At 40.4% G+C, this 19,267-nt stretch overlaps 1 protein-coding gene across 1 annotated transcript in view; it reads left to right on the forward strand.

Moving 5' to 3' along the window:
* Positions 1-11,888, forward strand: part of LOC122810421 (elongation factor 2) — an 825,928-nt gene extending 814,040 nt beyond the window's left edge. Inside the window, exon 15 of the mRNA XM_044082035.1 lies at positions 11,409-11,888. Coding sequence (XP_043937970.1) covers positions 11,409-11,602 — 194 coding nt within the window. The 3' untranslated portion in view covers positions 11,603-11,888. The remainder of the gene's footprint in view (positions 1-11,408) is intronic.
* Positions 11,889-19,267: the final 7,379 nt, after the last annotated feature.

A 19,267-nucleotide genomic window follows, 5' to 3' on the forward strand; every position in this document is an offset into this window, starting at 1 on the left:
CTTGTATTCAGTATGATATTGTAAGTTTGCCTCTATAATGTGCACCTATATATATATATAAAGTTTGTAGGTGCTATATTTTATTAATTTATGTATATGTGTATTTGCTTTAGTAATTTTAGATATTTGTAAGATTTTATATGTTTGTATATATTAGCCGTCTTGTCTATTTATGTACCTTTATGACAAACAACTTCACTTAATTAATAACAGGAAATTATGTCATTATTTAATTAATATATAAGAAGATGTTTAATTAAATTATTTAGCTGGCCTGAGGAAGTCATATTGGTGAAAGCGCTTGCCGTTGCTGTTTGTTAATAAACCTGTTTTAAACTATAAACTACAAAAGGTGTGGATGCGAATATATTTTATGAAGTGAAGTGAATACTGCTTTTGAAACGCATTGGAAACGTGATTGTAAGATTTGAATACTGAGCATATCGTTCTGCCATCGCATTAACTGCTCTTTTTAAATTTTAACATGATGTGATGTCTTAATTGTTTCTGTTGAACCATAGGCCAGAAGGGTCTGAATTTACTATTTATGGTTGGCAGTTAATGGTTTTTACTTAAAGTCTGATGAAAGGTTGTGATAACGTGAAAGTGCTCACTGTCTTTATAATCAATTGGATTAAAAGTTTGTTTTATAGGATTATCTGCTTTTGTGTTGCCTTTTTCAGCTATTTTTGGATTTTTCTATGTTTATTCTGAAAGGCACTTCATCCAGGACTGATTGAGTGTTTTTCTTTAAATAAAAAAAAGCTGACTATCAAAGGACCCTGGGAACTACAGATCCATAAATCTGACTAATCTAATGTGCAAAGATGTGGAAAGAATTATCATGGATATGATTAATAATGACATAAGAAAACTTCAGACACTTGTTCCAACCCAGTTTGGCTTCATCAAAGACAGTTTATGCCTACTCAGGTGGACTTCTCTGAAAAAAGTCAAAGGCAATGGATGAGGGCAAAATGGTGCGTATATTCTACCTTGACCTGGCTAAGCCATCTGATACAATACCCCACTCAGGCATTGTAAACAAATTCATGGAGTTAGGCATTAACCCTTACGTCATGCACTGGATAGCCAATTGGCTGCTGTCAGATAGGACCCAGGAAGTTTGGACAGGGAAGACCACCTGCATAAAGAGAGCAGTCACTAGTAGAGACCGTCAGAGTCTGTGATGGGCCCGATTCATTTTGGAATTTACTTCTCAGACGTCAAAGCCAATGTCAAAGGTCTCTGTCTGATCAAGTTTGCAGAAGACTGCAAACTAGGAGCAGTCACAGAAGCACCCAAGACACTAACATCTTGCAGGAAGGACTAACACAGGCAAATGACTGGTGCCAAAGCCACAGATTAAAACTCAGTGCCAAGAAATGCATAATAGTACCCTTTGGGAAGTCACTCACCCTAGGAAACTACCTCACTTATAACACCCCTCCAAGAGTGGACTCGGTAGACATTTAGGGATGTATGTGGATAGTAAACTGGCATTTGACCAACATGTGTCTTAAGGTAGTAAGGAGATTATTCTATGTAGCTGAACTTATAAGCAAGGACATGGCATCCAGATACAAAGACGTCATCTTTCCTCTGTATTTAGCCCTCATCAAACCCATCACTGAGTACAAAACCTCCTTCGGTGTGTACAGGACCAGGCACATGCAGCAACTCAAGCATCCACAGAGGCTGCTCACAAAAAGAATACAGGGTGTAAATAACATGTCCCATGTAGATTGCCTTAAAGCCCTATCTCTACACTCTGTTTCCTACAGACTGTTGAGAGGCAGTGTGTACCTGGCAGACAAGGCATCCCTGAAGCCTGTTGTGATGGACCTTTTGCACATCTGCAAAAACAGTAGTATCAGAATTACTCAACCTAGGGACTTGAACCTTGCTTGTGATATAAACAGGACATGTTAGAGAGAGTGTGTGTCCCAGAGAATTCCCATCCTCAGGAACAGACTTCCCATCCATGTGAAGCAAAGTTCTTCCCTAACTGTATTCATGCATAACCTGGACCAGAGGATGGGAAATCAGAAATTCACCCTAAGTCTAGCACCTATGTCTCTAATGGACAGAGGCACTGTGCAAGTCATACCCTAGCTTACATATACCCCTTTAAATAACCTCTTGAAGCGCGAACAACATGCAGGATACATCTGGGATGCATGGATAGGCTTATAATGCCCCGGTGGCTGTTAGCTTAGTATACACCTATGAACCTATAAGGAGAATAAGTGATACTACATCTGGGGAAAAAAATAAAAATACATACCTGTTTTTAACATTGGTGTGTATTTTAAATTTGAGTTGTATGCTAGTCTGTGTTTTGTGTGAATGTTTGCAGAAATTTTAACATTGGGAGGTTTAATAAATAACACACAACATATTAGGTATTGTCTAATCTCTATGAGTTCTATTTCCCTATGATCACTGTGAAAGAACTGTGTACCGCATGTGCTTACATCTCACTCTGGCTAGCTCAGTAGCCTTAAAGCTGTATACCGATAAATAAGATTTTAACTTTCTGTAAAAGTGAGAAACTCACTTACCTGTACATTTATGAGGGAGCATTCATAACGTTCCAGTGCAATGTTAGCTACATATTAAAACTGAACTTTTTATGTATTCAGAAAATAATAAAACTTCTCAGTCTTTTGAATAATTTTAACTCTGGAACAGTTTATCTATGTCTGGATTCTTCAACAGTCTTCCGTATCTGGAGAATTCAACAAGGCTATTGGACATTTGTCTGCCATTTCTTATGAAAAGATTTATAGCTTCCACACAAAATACAAATTCTTTTAATTCAGCTGTTTACCAATAATTTCATCTCCAGTCTGTGGACTTTCCAATGGCATTTGTATTTTTACCTTACTTGCAGCCTTCAGTCAGATAGTCTTCTGTCTTGTCTTTTATAGTAGTATTTGTGTTTGTTTATAGGGTAGTAGGTTGCTACTAGACTTAATCCTTTTGAAGCATAGCCATTACAGTCCCATTGGTACATCCACTAGTCCTCCCCTTCCAACCATCCATAGGGTATAGAAGGACCTAGGCCTGAGTTAAATCTGTGGTTTCTCATTCATTTGTCCAAGTTAGATTTGAAAATAGAGAAGGGCACACCTTGCTTTACAGAAAGTGGGAGTTTATTCCGGAGGTGGGGAGTTCTTTAGGAGAGATATCTGTCATACCAAGTTCTCCTGTTTATGTTGCAGTATAGATTTAGGCCTCTTGGTATTGTATTTGTGTTACTACCAGTTTTGCAGATAAATGTAGTTCAAATGTAGATTGGATCATTTACAGCTTTGTAGGCCAGGCAAAGATCAGAGTCTGTAGGATACAGAGAAGAGAGAAAAAGCTTTTAGGACTGCTACAGACCTCCTTCAGAGTTTCCTCTGGCTTCACCCTGCCCAGGCGTAGTTCACCATCTTTCGCATACTACATGCACTGAGTAACACAGGGAGCTTGTATCCAAGAGCATAGCCAAGATTTTTTGGTGAGGAACTGCAGGGAATTTTCAAACACTCCATTTACTCAATGTTTTTTTTTTCATACTAAGGGATTTTAAAGTGTTTTATCATGCTTGCATGAATTACTCTTTACACCTCCATATAAGATGCATAAAGTGCCCATCTGGATTTCATTCTGTTTGTTTCAAAAAATCCTGCATGAAATTAATTTTCCCTCACTGATGCCACTGAGGATTAATGGTAATCTTTTTCACTGACATCAATTCCCATAAGACATGAGATGCCACCATAGGCATTAATGGTGTATGTTTTGCATGTGCAGAGGGTCTATGTTATATAGATGTAATTTCAAAATCTTGAACACTGACATGAGTGGAAATGTAGGTAATCAAAATCGCTATTGTGGGGGGCTGTGCCCCCACACCCCCTGCTAAATATATATTCCAACTGCGAGATCACACTATAGTGAGGAAAGGGCAAATTTTCTAATCTTCACTGTACCGTGATTTCACAATAGCGATTACGAAGAATGGCATTTTCAAGATCTAAGCCATTTGAGATTTTGATTTTTCGTCAATCTAATAGGGACCCTGTGCAGAGACATGTCCATTAAAGTGTATGGACTTCTACCTGACATGACATCACCTAGGGAAACACTACATTTACTTGGCTATGGTTTCAGTAAAAAGTTTACAAAGGTTTATATTAAAAAAGGCCCATTTAAATATGATTATAATGTGCCAAAATGCATCAAGGACCTTAACTCACCAGATACCGTGATGCAGTTGTGCAGTGTGACAAAACACTTAAAATATTCATTGGTAAACCAGTAGTGATACTGATAGTGAATGCTTATTACCTGGTTATTCAAACATCCATTACAGTTGACAATTTGAGGAGCAGAGCTAACAAACTTGACTGGATTTAAGTAAATTTCATAGCCCCTTCTCAAAGACATGGTGTCTCTTGCCCTTTATGATCACTCACCAGTACAAAGACCTCAGAAGCATGCACACCCCTCTCCTACACAGCTTATGAAAATGGTAAGAAGTTTAAACACTTTACTGCAGAATCTACTACATTAACTACACTTCATTTAACTGTGTTTCCAAATACTTTTCAGTCCACTGATCTTGCAGTCCTAATCTTTACAGATGTACTCTTAAGCTCGTTGGATAAATATGCCAATGTTAGAGGTGTGAAGAAAGAGGTAACTGGGAACATGCATTTTGGAAATGTAATGTATTGACAAATTAACTCCCTACAGAGTACATTGTCAGAAATATTGAGGGAGAAATGGCTGTAATTAAGGACATTATTCTTTTTGAGCTGGGACACAAGATCTGAATTGCCTAGACATACTAAGGCCTTATTACCTTTAATTCTGCTGGCTGCCAAAAAAATCAGTTACTGGAAAATGGAAATCAAAATCTAAACCAAATGTCTTTGAAGTATTGAATATTGTAAAGGAGATAAAAGAACTGGAAGAGAGATCTTTAGAAAAGAGAAGGAGAAAATTTCATAGAAATAAAAGTAATTTGTGGGAAGAATGCATGTACAATAATGTTCTGGATGTCAAGTGAGATTTAAGTGAAGGCAGTAATTGAACAATTTATTTAATCTTGGATTGAAAAACAATTGTTATGAAGAAAGAAAAGGTAATGTGTATTGTGTGTGCATATGGCTTAACTGATAATTTAATAAAGGTGTTTAAAAGCACCAAGAACACTGCATCAATAAGCCCAGACAGTATCCCAGGATGCCTTCTAAACAGCATGAAACATGACCTATCAGGGCCTCCGGAATTGCTATTTAACTGTAGCCTCCAAATGGCTTTGTGCCTCAAGAATGGAGAACAGCAGCAGTCATCCCTCTGGACAAAGGTGGGCCATCTACAAGACCCATAAGCCTCACTAGCCTCATATGTAAACCCATGGAAGGAATTATCATGGAAATGATCACTAATGACATAGGAAACCTCCAAGCACAGTAACCAATCCAGTTTGTTTTAATCAAGGGCAGTTCATGCCTATTCAACCTGGTGTACTTCTTTGAGAAGTTCACCAAAGCAATGGATGAAGGCAAAACAGTTCACACTGCCTACCTTGACCTGGCCAAGGCATTTGATATAGTACCTCACTCGGGCATTGTTGACAAACTCAATAGGTTAGGTATAAACCCTTATATCACCCAATGGATGTCGAGCTGGCTCACAAGACCTAGGAAGTTAGAATTGGGGAGTCCATCTCTACAGACAGGCAAATCACAAGTGAAATCCCTTAGGGATCTGTTGTGGGAACGCTGCTTTTTGGAATTTACTTCCCTAAAGTCAAGGCCAATGTCAGGGACCTCTGGCAGTCTACATTTGCAGATGATTGCAAACTAGTAGTAGTCATACAAAACCCCCAACAACAAAAATGTTCCCAGAAAGGACTGACACAGACAAATAACTTGTGTCAGAGCCGTGGACTAAAACTAAATGCCAAGAAATGCATAATAGTATCCTTTGGGAAGTCATCCACCCCTGGTAACTATCATATTGACAATGCACCCTTAAGAGCTGACCCAGTAGTCAGGAACTTGGGGACACACACAGATGGTAATCTACTCTTTGACCATCACATGTCTACAGTAGTGAGGAAATCATTCTACGTTGTGCAACTTAAAGGTATGACAACCAGATCCAAGGAAGTCATTATTCTACTGTATTCTGCATTCATCAGACCTATCAATACAATGTACAATGCCTCTTTGGTATTTACCTAACTAGGCACATCCAACAATTGGAACGGCCACAGAGGTTCCTCCTTAAAAGAATACAGGGTGTAAAATGTCCTATGCAGACCGCCTCAAGGCCCTATCCCTGTATTCTGTCTCCTATAAACTGTTGAGAGAAGATCTGTGAGTGGCATACAAGGCATTGTCATGCCCCACCTTGATAACCTTCTGCATATCTGTAAGACAAACATCACCAGAATTATCTGCTCTAACGATTTAACCTGCTGGAGAGACAGGTATGCATCTCAGAGACTACCCCTTCTCTAGAACAAGCTGTCCATCCATGTGAAGCAGAGTTCCTCCCTAACCCAATTAAGGTGTTACATGGACAGTTGGTTAGGGAAAAGGAAATTCATCCCTGGTTTGGCACTTGTCTCTCTAATGGACACAGCCAGCCTGTAAATGTTTCATTTCCCAAGTCCTTACTTACACTTATCAAGGGTACCAGAAATTGTCAGACATATGGGATGCATGGCTAGGCGTAAACAGGCCCTTATGGTCAATAGCCTAGTGCATACCTATGAACTTATAAAAATATAGATATGCCCCTCAGAGAAATTTTAAAACAGAGACAAGGCATTGCTATGACAAATCAAATCTGCTAGGGGAAAAATACATGTCCAGGACACAGGCTTGAGACTTTGAATAGCAATAGCTGTGAATTCCTAAAAGAAATACTACTGTCAATCTGGTAACCTGTGCCTGAAACAAATTAGATTTGCAAAACAATTAATGTAAAACATACAAATTAACCATTTCTCCAACTCAGTAAATTTTGGAGTGATACAAATGGCAGGATAGGCAAAAACAAGTGTTGAATACTTAAGTTCTTCCTACAGACTTGCAGTTAAGCTGCCATTGACTCTTTTTATATTTACTATTAACAGAAAAGCTCTTACAAGCAATCAGTATACAACCTACAGGTGGTGTAGGACATCCCTCTTATAGTTCTAACCCACTACTGCTGCTGTAATTGGTTGCTGGCTCACCAAAACAGAATCACGAAGCAACCTCTGGTGCACTCCTTCTGTCTTTTAATAGAACTAGAAGTCCCTACATCATTTACCATTTTGCCATCATCAAAAAATGACATATATGGGAAGGCAGCTTCTCCAACATCTGGGAAAGCAGCAAGATCATTCCTCTACATTAAGGTAGGAGCCTTACTATGACTGAGAATTATAAACCAATTAGCATTCTCAACTCGTTGGCCAAAGTAATGAAACAGGCTGTATATATTCAATGTACTGGTTACTTCTCATGCCATGGCATACCGTGTAAAATGAAGTATGGCTTGAGAGGCGGTCATGGCACAGAAAAAAAGATATCAAGGCCAATAGATTACTTTACCTCCATTCTTTGTGGGGACAAAACGTATTAAGGCCGATAGATCACCTCCAGTATAGATGAGGATCAAACAGCAAGTCTGACAGATCACTTCACCTTCAATTTTGATTGGTATAAAACATAGCAAGACCTGTTGATCACTTCATCTCCAGTATAAGTGAGGGCAAAGTCAATAGATCCCTTCATCTCCAGTGTAATTGGGGACAAAACAATAGTAAGACCAGTTGATCACTTCATCTCTAATCTAGGTGGTGACTTTATGCAGAATCAGTATCCCTTCATCTGTCTAAGTCATTCAACCTGTTACTTGTTCACTACCTCAAAAAAGTCTACAATTATAGGGATTGGGCCATGATTATCATCATTTCTCTTGCAGAAAAATTCCACCTGTATTCTCTGGCCACTTCTCTTCTCCAATATTTACCAGTAAAATTGGTAATAACATTGTTGATGTTTCTCTGATAGAGTATGTCAACATTTACTTCCTTCCTGCTTTGAAGTTCCCCCTTCCCTACTTGCATGGTCAGTATACACCAAGTAACTTTTATTGCAGCATGCCTGTAGTGAAAGGACAGCACAGTGCTGCTAGATGTGGTCCCATCCAGGGTCATGCATTCCTTCTAGCAACAAGTCCACAAGATGTGGAGCACCATATTTATCTTCTAATGTTTCTTTGACTCGCTGTAACTGCACAGTGCTACAAGTATTTGGCCATCATCAACAGACAAACTTTTCTGACATATATCCTATTTATACCTTGCATACCCATTATGGTAAAGCAGGCAAACCAAAACAAAAAGTCTCTCTGTCTCTCTCTCTCAAATGTAACACACACAGATTAGAGTTCCTGTTCACTGCATCTTTTACTCATGGTAGCGGAGGCATACATAGTCATTACACATGTACTAATCTTCACACTGGCAGACTAACACATTTACTCATCAACAAAACATCTGTGTTCTGTTAGGTGGCTTGGGGAATGACTCGGTGCATTTTGTTTGCAAAACAAGTTGACTCAAAAAAATTCTGTCATATTGTGTAGAAACACCAGATGTGTCTATTAGATGAATTTTGTTGCTTTTATTTAATGGTAATAATGATCATCACAGTCTTTTATTTATTTTATTTTATTTATTTATTTATAGGTTCATAGGTAGATACTAGGCTATCAGCCCTGGGGCCTATATAAGCGCAGCCAAAAAGGTACCCTGGCTTTTGCCACCCAAGAAAATTATTTTCCTATGCCACTGTCGAGCAGAGCCACAGAGATGATCCCCGGGGTGAATTTCCTATTTCCGATCCAATCATCAAGATTTTTCTTGAAGAGTGCTAATGAGGAGCTTTGGTTGATATAGATAGGTAGTTTATTCCAGAGTATGGGAAGTCTCTAGGACAGGAATCTATCCCTCCAGCATGTTCTGTTTATTGTGGTGACAAGGTTTAGGTCCCTAGAGCGTGTAGCTCGGAGGGATTGGGATTTCTTTAAGTGGAGCATGTCCAACAGCTCTGGGTTTGACATAGCTTTGTATGTTAGGCAGAGATCACCTCTGAGTAGGCAATATGCGACTGAGTAAAGCTGGAGTTTTTTGAGACGGTCTGCGTAGGGCATCTGTTTGAGGCCGGTAATCCACTTTGCGAGGTATTTCTGCGGCCTTTCCAGTTGTTGTAGATGTCACGTGAGGTACATACCAAAAGGGGCGGTGTACTCTATAATGGGTCTGAGTGATGAGTAGAGGAACAATTACCTTCTTTTTTTCTGGATGAGAAACCTTTTGTGATGAGGTGTGCCACGTAGAAGGATTTCCTGACTACTGTGGCGACGTGATTATCAAAGGAGAGGCTACTGTTCACCTGTGTCCCAAGGTCTCTTATCACACTTTCGGTGTTAAGTATACTACCGCCTATGTTGTAGTTCATGGGTACAGAGTTTTTACCAAAGGGGATGACATTGCACTTTTTGGCATTGAGCTTGAGGCCATGGCTTTGACACTAGGCATCTGTCTCAGTGAGGCCCTTTTGTAGGATGTCCACATCGTTAGGAGTTTCGATTATGGCTCCTAGTTTGCAGTCATCTGTGAACTTCATGAGCCAAAGACCTTCTGTGTTAGCCTGTACTTCAGAGAAGTAGATACCAAACAGGAGAGGACCCAGGACTGAACCCTGTGGTACTCCACTTGTCACTGGTCTGAAGTTGGATTTGGAGTCTGCTACTTTCACAGTGTGGGTTCTGTCACTGAGCCATTTGGCAACCCATCTTGTGACATAGGGATTTATACCTAATTTAGTGAGTTTATCTATAATTCCAGAGTGGGAGATGGTGTCGAAAGCCTTGGCAAGATCTAGATAGGCTGTGTGAACCACCTTACCCTTGTCAATGGCTTTGGTGACTGCTTCAAAGAAGTCTATCAGGTTTAGGAGACATGATCTGCCTTTTACAAGCCCGAACTGGGTGGGGTCCAGAGTTTTGAGATTACCACTGTCTTTGTTTATAAGTTCCATGATAATACGTTCCATGGCCTTGCAGACCAGGCTCATCAGGCGAATGGGGCAGTAGTTCCCGGGGTCTGTGGTGGCTCCCCCCTTGTGGAGTGGGATAACCGTCACTGTGTGCCATTCAGCAGGTACAAAGTCTGAGGTGAGGCTATGATTGAACATGGTACTTAGGTGGGGTGCCAGTTCATTCTGTAGTTCATGTAGAACGCAGCCTGGGATGTTGTCTGGTCCCATGGATGCTGTGTTCTTGGCTTTGGAGAGTGTGTTTTTTACCTGCGCAGCCATGATTACAGGAACTTTGTATTCTTCCGGTATAGAGATGGACTCTTTAGGGGGTGAGATGGGGGTAAAGTTAGCACTGAACCTATCTGCCAGGATGTTGGCAATATCAGTTGGGTCTGTATATTTAGTGCCATTGTGCTGTAACTCAGAGCAGATCTGAGTGTTGCCATTGAGATTCTTGACATAGCTATATATTGCTTTGTGGTTGTCTTTAGAATTAGTGGCAATTTTGTTTTCGTAACTAACTTTGGAGGATTTTATCAGGAATCGCAGCTTCTTACTGAGGCTGACCAGGGAGCTCCTCCACTCATGGGAATTTACTCTCTTTTGCAACAGTTTTCTTTTGTTATCCAGGTTTGTCCCACTGTGCTAGTAGCCTCTATTCTGGGGAGACCAGAAGTGGTATTTATATGTCTAGGATAATTTGGCCAGGGCATCTTACTTGGTTTTTGCACACAGAAAATGCCAAACATGTTTCCTGGTTAAAAACAAGTGTGCCTTCGTATCTCACACTGCATTCTTGCCACTCAAGAAGGCAGAGGAGAGAGAAAGGAAACTGGTGTTTAATGATATGACACTGTGGTTAGATGGTATTATAACATTCAAGATGTGTACATGAGATGCCCTTAAAGAGTTGAAATTAAGCAGCATTGGGTATAAGTAGTGTGACTAGCATGTTAGTTCATAAGTTACAGCAGTAAGGGAAATATGTAAAACCTTGAATAGCAAGGGTGACATTTTGAAATGGCAGTCATAAATTGTAGGCTTTTAATTACAAATAAAATGCACAAATACATCTCACTGAAAAGGGGTGCATTACAAGCTTTGTAGTTAATTTTTCTTAGTATGGAATGATAGACTGTGGTGTACATAAGATATTTGATACAGAAGGTAACTTTACTTTGAGTAAGAATTTTCTTTAAGCTTAGAATATTGTGCTATAGAAAAAAAACTTGTTTCAAGAGTTTAAATATGGATTGTCACTTAAAAGTAATGAGAAAATATAATTTTTTTATGTCTTATCAGGTTTCACAGCTGACTTAAGATCCAACACTGGAGGACAAGCCTTCCCACAGTGTGTTTTTGATCACTGGCAGATCCTTCCTGGAGATCCTTATGATCCTGCCACTCGTCCTTTTCAGATTGTTGCTGAAACCCGCAAACGCAAGGGCTTGAAAGAAGGCATTCCAGCTCTAGACAACTTCCTGGACAAGTTATAGAGTGTAACTTGTTATAATTTTGTCATAACTTTTTTCATGCCTGAATTCTAGCTTTTATTATATTTTCCTTAGAAAAAATAGAAATTTACTGGCAAGGAGAAGGAAGAAATGAAAGCCGATCTCTAATACTCATAGATCAGAAGAATGAAATCAACATTACTTTTACTGAAACTTCCGAACAGGGTGTAATAAAACACCCCAAAGTAAAAAATACAAAAAATAAGTAAATAAAAAAATAGAAAAATGTAAATATAAACATAAATAAAAGTTAAAAGCTGCTACACTACTGTGGTTTTCTTTCTGTTATGTGATATGTTTATGTCCAAGTATGTAGGTAGATTAGAAGGCAACAGATTTTTAGCAACTGTCTTCTTTCTGCCACTTCTGTAAAACTGAAAACAAAGTACCACCTCCATTTGTTTCATTGACTTTTTAAATGTTTACTGCCTATTCATTGCCTGTATTGTTTTTTATTCCGTATTTTATAGTCCACTGACTCTTCATCCTCTGCTTAAAGTTTATTGTGACTGAATCATTTCTTCTTCTTCTTCTTGATTTGACAAGAGACTGCTATCACAGCAGATTCCAGTGTCACATTTTATTCAGCTGTAATTTGGTGCATGCACTAAAGCTAAACATCTTCAGTATTCAGCAGCTAAAGCTAATACTGTATGCAGTGAAGTAACTTAAAACAAGAGATGACTTACTGGGGAGATAAATCTGTGTCCTGTCTGTTGCGTTCCAGGCTTAAGTATGGTGACCTCAAAGGACAAAACTCAAATGCCTTCTTTTGTATGCAGACTCTTTTTTCAGGCTGAACAACTCATTAAGGCCATTTTGGTATTTGCACCAGTATGAGTTCCTCTGTCACCATGGCACAGTTGGCATCACATACATGCCCAAACCTGATGGTTGTGGGTTATGTTTTTATGTAGGGATTAGGGCTATACTAGAAATACTAAGTGCCACTTAAGGGGGAGGTACTGTATTGATTAAGTCTGCCATCTTTTGAGATATTAAACTGAGGTTAATTCTACTATCCCTACCGCTGGTCTTGTGTTGTCGTAGGTTCATAGGTAGGTACTAGGCTATCGGCCCAAGGGTCTAAGTAAGCCTAGCCAACAAGGTTCCCTGGCGTATGCCACCCAAGAAAGTTATTTTCCTATGCCACTGTCGAGCAGAGCCACAGAAGTGATCCCTGGGGTGTAGTTCCTATTTCCCATCCAGTCATCATAATTTTTGTTGAAGCGTGCTAATGAGGAAGTTTGCTTGACATAGATGGGTAGCTTGTTCCAGAATATGGTAAGTCTCTGGGACAGGAATCTATCCCTCCAGCATGTCTTGTTTATTGTGGTGACAAGGTTTAGGTCCCTAGGGCGTGTAGCTCGGAGGGACTGAGATTTCTTTAGGTGTAGCATGTCCAACAGCTCTGGGTTTGATATAGCTTTATATGTTAGGCAGAGATCACCTTGGAGTAGGCGATATGCTACGGAGTAAATCTGGAGTTTTTTGAGACGGTCAGTGTAGGGCATCTGTTTGAGGACAGTAATCCTCTTTGTGAGGTACTTTTGCGGCCTTTCCAGCTGCTGCAGATGTCTTGTGATGTACATTCCAAAAGGGGCATTGTACTCTATAATGGGTCTAATGAATGTCGAGTAGAGGGGAACAATGACCTCTTTTTTCTTGGATGAGAACCCTTTTGTGATGAGATGTGCCACGTAGAAGGATTTTCTGACTACTGTGGCAATGTGATTATCAAAGGAGAGACTACTGTCCACCTGGGTCCCAAGGTCTCTTATCACACATTCGGTGTTAAGTAGACTGCCACTTATGTGGTAGTTCATGGGTACAGAGTTTTTACCAAAGGGGATGACAATACACATTTTGGCGTTGAGCTTGAGGCCATGCCTCTGACACTAGGCATCTGTCTCAGTGAGGTCCTTCTGTAGGATGTCCACATCATTTGGGGACTCGACTATGGCTCCTGGTTTGCAGTCATCTGCGAACTTCATTAGCCAAAGGTCTTCTGTGTTAGCCTGTACTTCAGAGAAGTAGATACTAAACAGGTGAGGTCCCAGGACTGAACCCGGGGGTACTCCACCTGTCACTGGTTTGAAGTCAGATTTGGAGTCTGCATCTTTTACAGTGTGGGTTCTGTCAGTGAGCCAGTTGGCAACCCATCTTGTGACATGGGGATTTATACCTAGTTTAGTGAGTTTAGCTATAATTCCAGAATAGGGGATGGTGTCGAAAGCCTTGGCAAGGTCAAGATAGGCTGTGTGAACCACCTTACCCTCATCTACAGCATTGGTGACTGACTCAAAGAAATCGATCAGGTTCAGGAGGCATGATCTGCCTTTCACAAACCGGAACTGGATGGGGTCCAGAGTTTAGAGGTTACCAATGTCTTTGTTTATGAGTTCCATGATATGTTCCATGGCCTTACAGACCAGGCTCATCAGGCTAATAAGGCGATAGTTCCTGGGATCAGTGGTGGCTCCCCCTTTGTGGAGTGGGATAACTGTTGCTGTGTGCCATTCAGTGGGCACAAAGCCTGACGTGAGGCTATAATTGAACATGGTGCTTAGGTGGGGAGCCAGTTAGTTCTGAAGTTCGTCTAAAACGCAGCCTGGGATGTTGTCCGGTCCCATGGATACTGTGTTTTTGGCTTTAGAGAGTGCAGCTTTTATCTGCATAGTTGTGATTACAGGGACTCTGCATTCTTCCTGTATAGATATGGGCCCTTTAGAGGGTGAGAGGGGGTAAAGTTAGCACTGAACCTGTCTGCCAGGATGTTGGCAATATCAGTTGGTTCTGTAATTTTCATGCTGTTGTGCTGTACCTCAGAGCAGATCTGGGTGTTCCCATTGAGATTCTTGACATAGCTATAGAATGCTTTGTGGTTGTCCCTAGAATCAGTGGCGATTTTGTTTTCGTAGCTAGCTTTGGAGGATCTTATAAGGGATCTCAACTTCTTACTGAGGCTGACCAGGGAGCTCCTCCACTCATGGGATTTTACTCTCTTTTGCAACAGTTTCTTCCTTTTGTTGTAGAATTTGTTTATGGCAGGGAACCACCATATTGGCTTTCTTTCTTTGGAGGATAGCATCTTGGTTCTGTTTGGGATAGCACGATCGATGAACTCGTGTATGTGCTTATAGAGTGCATTTGTGTAGGATTCAGCAGTCGTAACTGTATTGTCCATCTGCATGGATGTCATGAAGTTTGCCACTTCTGTCATAAGAAGCATGAAGTTGGCTTTGGAGAAATTTTTTACCATGGTTTCCGTAATGGGGGGTGGGGTGGGGGCAGGATGTGGATATCTAGGGTGATTAGCTTATGGTTGGATCTGACTAATGAGGAGTTGACTTCAGGTGTGGAACACCGGTCACTCATGTTGGTAATGACTAGGTCTGAGATATTGTTGCCCCTGGTGGGGGTGTGAATAAGTTGATCCAGGGCATTGGAATTTATGAATTCCAGAAAGCGTTGAGTGAAGGAGTTGGTACATGAGTAGTTTTACCAGTTAATGGTGGGGTAGTTGAAATTGCCTATTATTAGGGTGCTTGGTTGAACCCTAAAATTTTCCAGTATATCAAGAAAAGAGGAGTGGGAATCCTGGGGTATGGTAAGGGATCTGTAGCAAGCTACAGTTTGGATTGCTGTTTTGCCCAGAGTTAGTTGCACTTGGATAACCTCGGATGCATTATGCTGAGCAACTAGCCTGGAGGTGTGGATATCCTTAATGAATATGGACACACCTCCGCCTTTGGTGTTCCGGTCCAGGTTAGATGGCCAAAAAGTGTGGTATGAGTTGTAGCCTGGTGATGCAGAGGTACTCTGTGGAGCCTTGAACCAGGTCTCAGTCACTGCACAGATATCGATGTTCTCCATTTTAAGGAGTGCCTCGAGGGAGTGCATTTTGAGATTTAGACTTCTAGCATTGAGTAACATCACCCTCAGTTTTTCCATGCCTGTTCCTATTACGGTGGTGAATTTGTCATTTGAACTTTGCCTAAAAAAGGCACTGTAGAGCCTTAGCCAGTATCTGGAATCCCAGGGGTGACAGGTGCAGGCCATCTCTGGCAAAGCATTGTGGTCTTTCGCCCATGTCATCCTAGGCAGACAGATACTGGATCTGCCTAGAATGACACCAGAAGCTTAGCCAATTGTTGAAGTCAATCATTTTGTCCTTGTACTGCAGTATCATTTTGGGCAATGGCAGGATGCTACTCAGGGCTAGGATCATACCTGCCTGGGCTAGAAGATTGGAGAGCTCTTCCATATGTCTTTTCCTGTAGTCCAGGGAGGTATGTCGCAGGTCATTCACATCAACATAGACAATAACAGAGTCATATTTGTACTTGCTGTGGAGTGACCTGAATGCATGGGTTATGTCGCGGATCCTGGCACCTGACAGGCAGCTGACAGTAACCTTCTCCTTGTTTAGCCTGGTGAGTGGGACATCAGTGTGCCTGACTATAGAGTCACCTATGACTAGTGTGTTGGGTACGTTGTTTTGCCGTATGGGCTGTGGTTGAGTGGCACACTGAGTCTGTGGGCTATGTGTCATTTGGATTGTGTTGGGGGTGGAGGTTGTTTGCATTTCTGCTTTGGCGGTCTCTGTTGCTTGAGCAGATTATTACTGAGAGCCTCCGCAAATGTTTTTTGTGTTTTTATGTGTGGATTTTGGTGGTGTAAGTTTAGTGGGACTATGTGATGAGTGTGGTGTGGGGTAAGTGTTTACCTTCTCCTCATGACTGTCAAGTTCAGTCTTGGTTGGAGAGAGCTTTACCTCCAGTTTGGCTGGATAAGTGCATCTCTCATAGGTTGTAGTGTTGGGTGGTAGGAGGAGAGGGTTGTCTGTGTACATTAGGCAATTGCTACATTGCCCCAAGATGCCCAGATTCATCAGATATAAGAGAACACTGGGAGCTGACCCTTGGACATGCCTGAATAAAAAAACTATTTTTCTCTAGACAAGTGAGGAAAGTGAGTACAATAGCTGTTTTTCTCTAAGCAAGTGAGGAAAGTAAGTACAAAAACTGTTTTCCTCTAGGTAATGAGGAAGGTTGAGTGCTGTAGTAATCTGTAGCCTATTTAGTGCTTACAACAAGTTCTGAACAAGTGCTGAACATGAATAAGCAAATTCAAGTGCTAAAACTAAGAATCTGTATCTGAACTAGACTAGTTACAGGAAAGAAACAAGTGCAAATGCGGGCTTTTAAATCAGAAAGTTGAGAGAGATGGAAAAACTGCCCAAACGACCAATAACTTCAATTTCTGTGCCAGAAACCACTTCTTATGTGGTAGATGGGTTACCTAGTGCGTACCACTCCCACTGTTAAGCTAGCAGGCTTCCTTCTAACACAGACAGGCTTGGGGGGCTCAGAAGCTTACAAACAGTCCTGGATATAGTAAATCTGTATCTGGACTAGGCCAGTTACAGGAAAGGCAGGAAACAAGCGTAAATATTTTTTTTTTTTTGTTACAGTTAAGCAGAACACAGGGAGATTCTAGCAAAGTTTTTTTTTTTTGTTTGTAAAGGAAAGGTAGAGAGAAGGAGAATATAATTCAAGGTTAGGAAACTAAGTGGGTTAGCCTTCTCAAATGTTCTCTCCATATCAGGTAGAATGAGCTAATGACACTAGACTGGGAGGAGTGTCCCAGATGAAATTTACAATAGGGGCAGGCAACTGCAAAGCCACCAAGTATAACAGCAAGACACCAACAGGAAGGGAGGGTGGGAACAATACTACAGCTACTAGCCAACACTCGTTTAGACAGTATACACTGCAGAAATTTTTATCAGCAGAAGAACAGCAGTGAGCCACAAAATGAAAGTTTTTAAACAGATAAATGAAAAAAATTAGTTATATGATACACTCCTTGAATAACTGGCTCTGGCAGGTCTTGAACCCAGGACCCTGTGCACTATAGTCAAAAACCATACCACTAAGCCATCTGGGATTTCAGATGCAAACCCATAGCTGGCTTATCTAGTACATGGTGCCAATTCCTAAAATTCTTCCCCGCCCCTTTGCTTTTCAAATGAAGAGGGGGAGAAAAGGACTTTGGCATAGTATAGAAGGCTGACTGATGTATTGTCTCTCTGCAGTAGCCAAATCCAAACACCCCCACCTTCAGCTCAAATAAAGAGCAGCCAGTCCATTTCCCCATACCTCATTGAGTAGAGTAGCGATAAAAAAAGGACTTTGGCAGACTGTAGAAAGACAATTGTACCAGTCGGCTTCCAACAGATTCTACATTTCCCACTTAGCTCTTCAATTAAAGAGCAAAAAATAAAAATAAAAGAATGCTGAAATGTTTTTCTATATTGGCATTTCAGTACATAGAAAAGCAATGCCTTCTGCCAGAACTGTCGATCATAACAATTTGCACCAGAGGCTGTTGCCCCCATTGCCCCACTCTTGCTATTGCTCAGATGTTCTGGTGAAGGGAAGACATTTTATTAGATCTTTGTCAGAAAATACGTATAATAAAAAAAAATGTACTTGAAATATTCAGCCTTTGTATAGGCTACAGTATACATACTGACTTCAGCTATGTGCACAATCAGAATAAAACCGGGAAAAAAAAATAATGATGACTGTCCACGCAGATAAAAAGTTAAGCACTTTCTTTCATTTTAATCACAATTAACTTCTTCAGAACTGACCAGTAAATCAATTAGTCAAGTTTAAATACAAAATTTGATTAAAAAATAAACCAATCAAATGTCCATTCATCTAATTGCTCATAAATACATACCATTTTCTTAACGGCAAAATATCAAATGTGAAATATAACACTTGACATATATGCAAAAAAGCATGTAGCACATACAAATGTGTGCCTGCTGTAAAAATACTTGTCAAATAAACTATTTAATAACATAGTCTGTTATTTAAAAGACATTTAACATTTAAGGTCTCATTTAGACCAGGAATATGGTCTGACCTAAGGAAAACCTGCCATCTGAGCTCTTTGTTTTCCAAGGCATTATTGAATTATGTGACAAATGGAGTCAAATCTATTTCATCCAACACAAAAAATACAAATTTATTGAAGTTAGAGCACTCCAGAGCGTGTTTGGCTAAAGCATTGTTAGTGTCTTTATTTCTAATAGCCAAACAATGTTCATAAATCCTTTTATAAAGGGCTCTAGTTTTCCCCACATAAAAATTATGACAGGTGGAGCATGATCACTTTGATATGAGTTTTAATTATTGCGTGTGGAAAGTGCTTTGATATAAGAAAAGTGCTAGATAAGTACATATGGCTGTTTTTGTTTTGTCTTCAATTACTTTTGCTCCTATTGAGATTGTCTTCTGGCTGGAGTTTGACCCTCATAAAGTGCACCCTTGTGTTCCAGCTTCTTTAGCAGCCTCATTGAATAGATCATAATAGACAGATTCAATACAGACCTGTCCTTTGTTTTTAAACAAATCTCTGGAAGAGGCATTCGGCTTTTTTAATCATGTTTTTGGGTCTCGGTAAAGCAGTGACCATCATCTGTTCCTATGATCTTCCCTTCTCTCTCTTGCCTACAAGTCTGGCTTGCCTCGCAGACTGGTGCTACCCCCAGGGAAGACAGAATATTAGGCCTGAGACCTAATATTCTATCACATACACAGGGAAGTCATAGTAGTTTTACTCAGTCTT

Source organism: Protopterus annectens, chromosome 1.part1 (genome assembly GCF_019279795.1).
Source record: "Protopterus annectens isolate FY-2018-M chromosome 1.part1, PAN1.0, whole genome shotgun sequence".
NCBI lineage: Eukaryota > Metazoa > Chordata > Ceratodontiformes > Protopteridae > Protopterus > Protopterus annectens.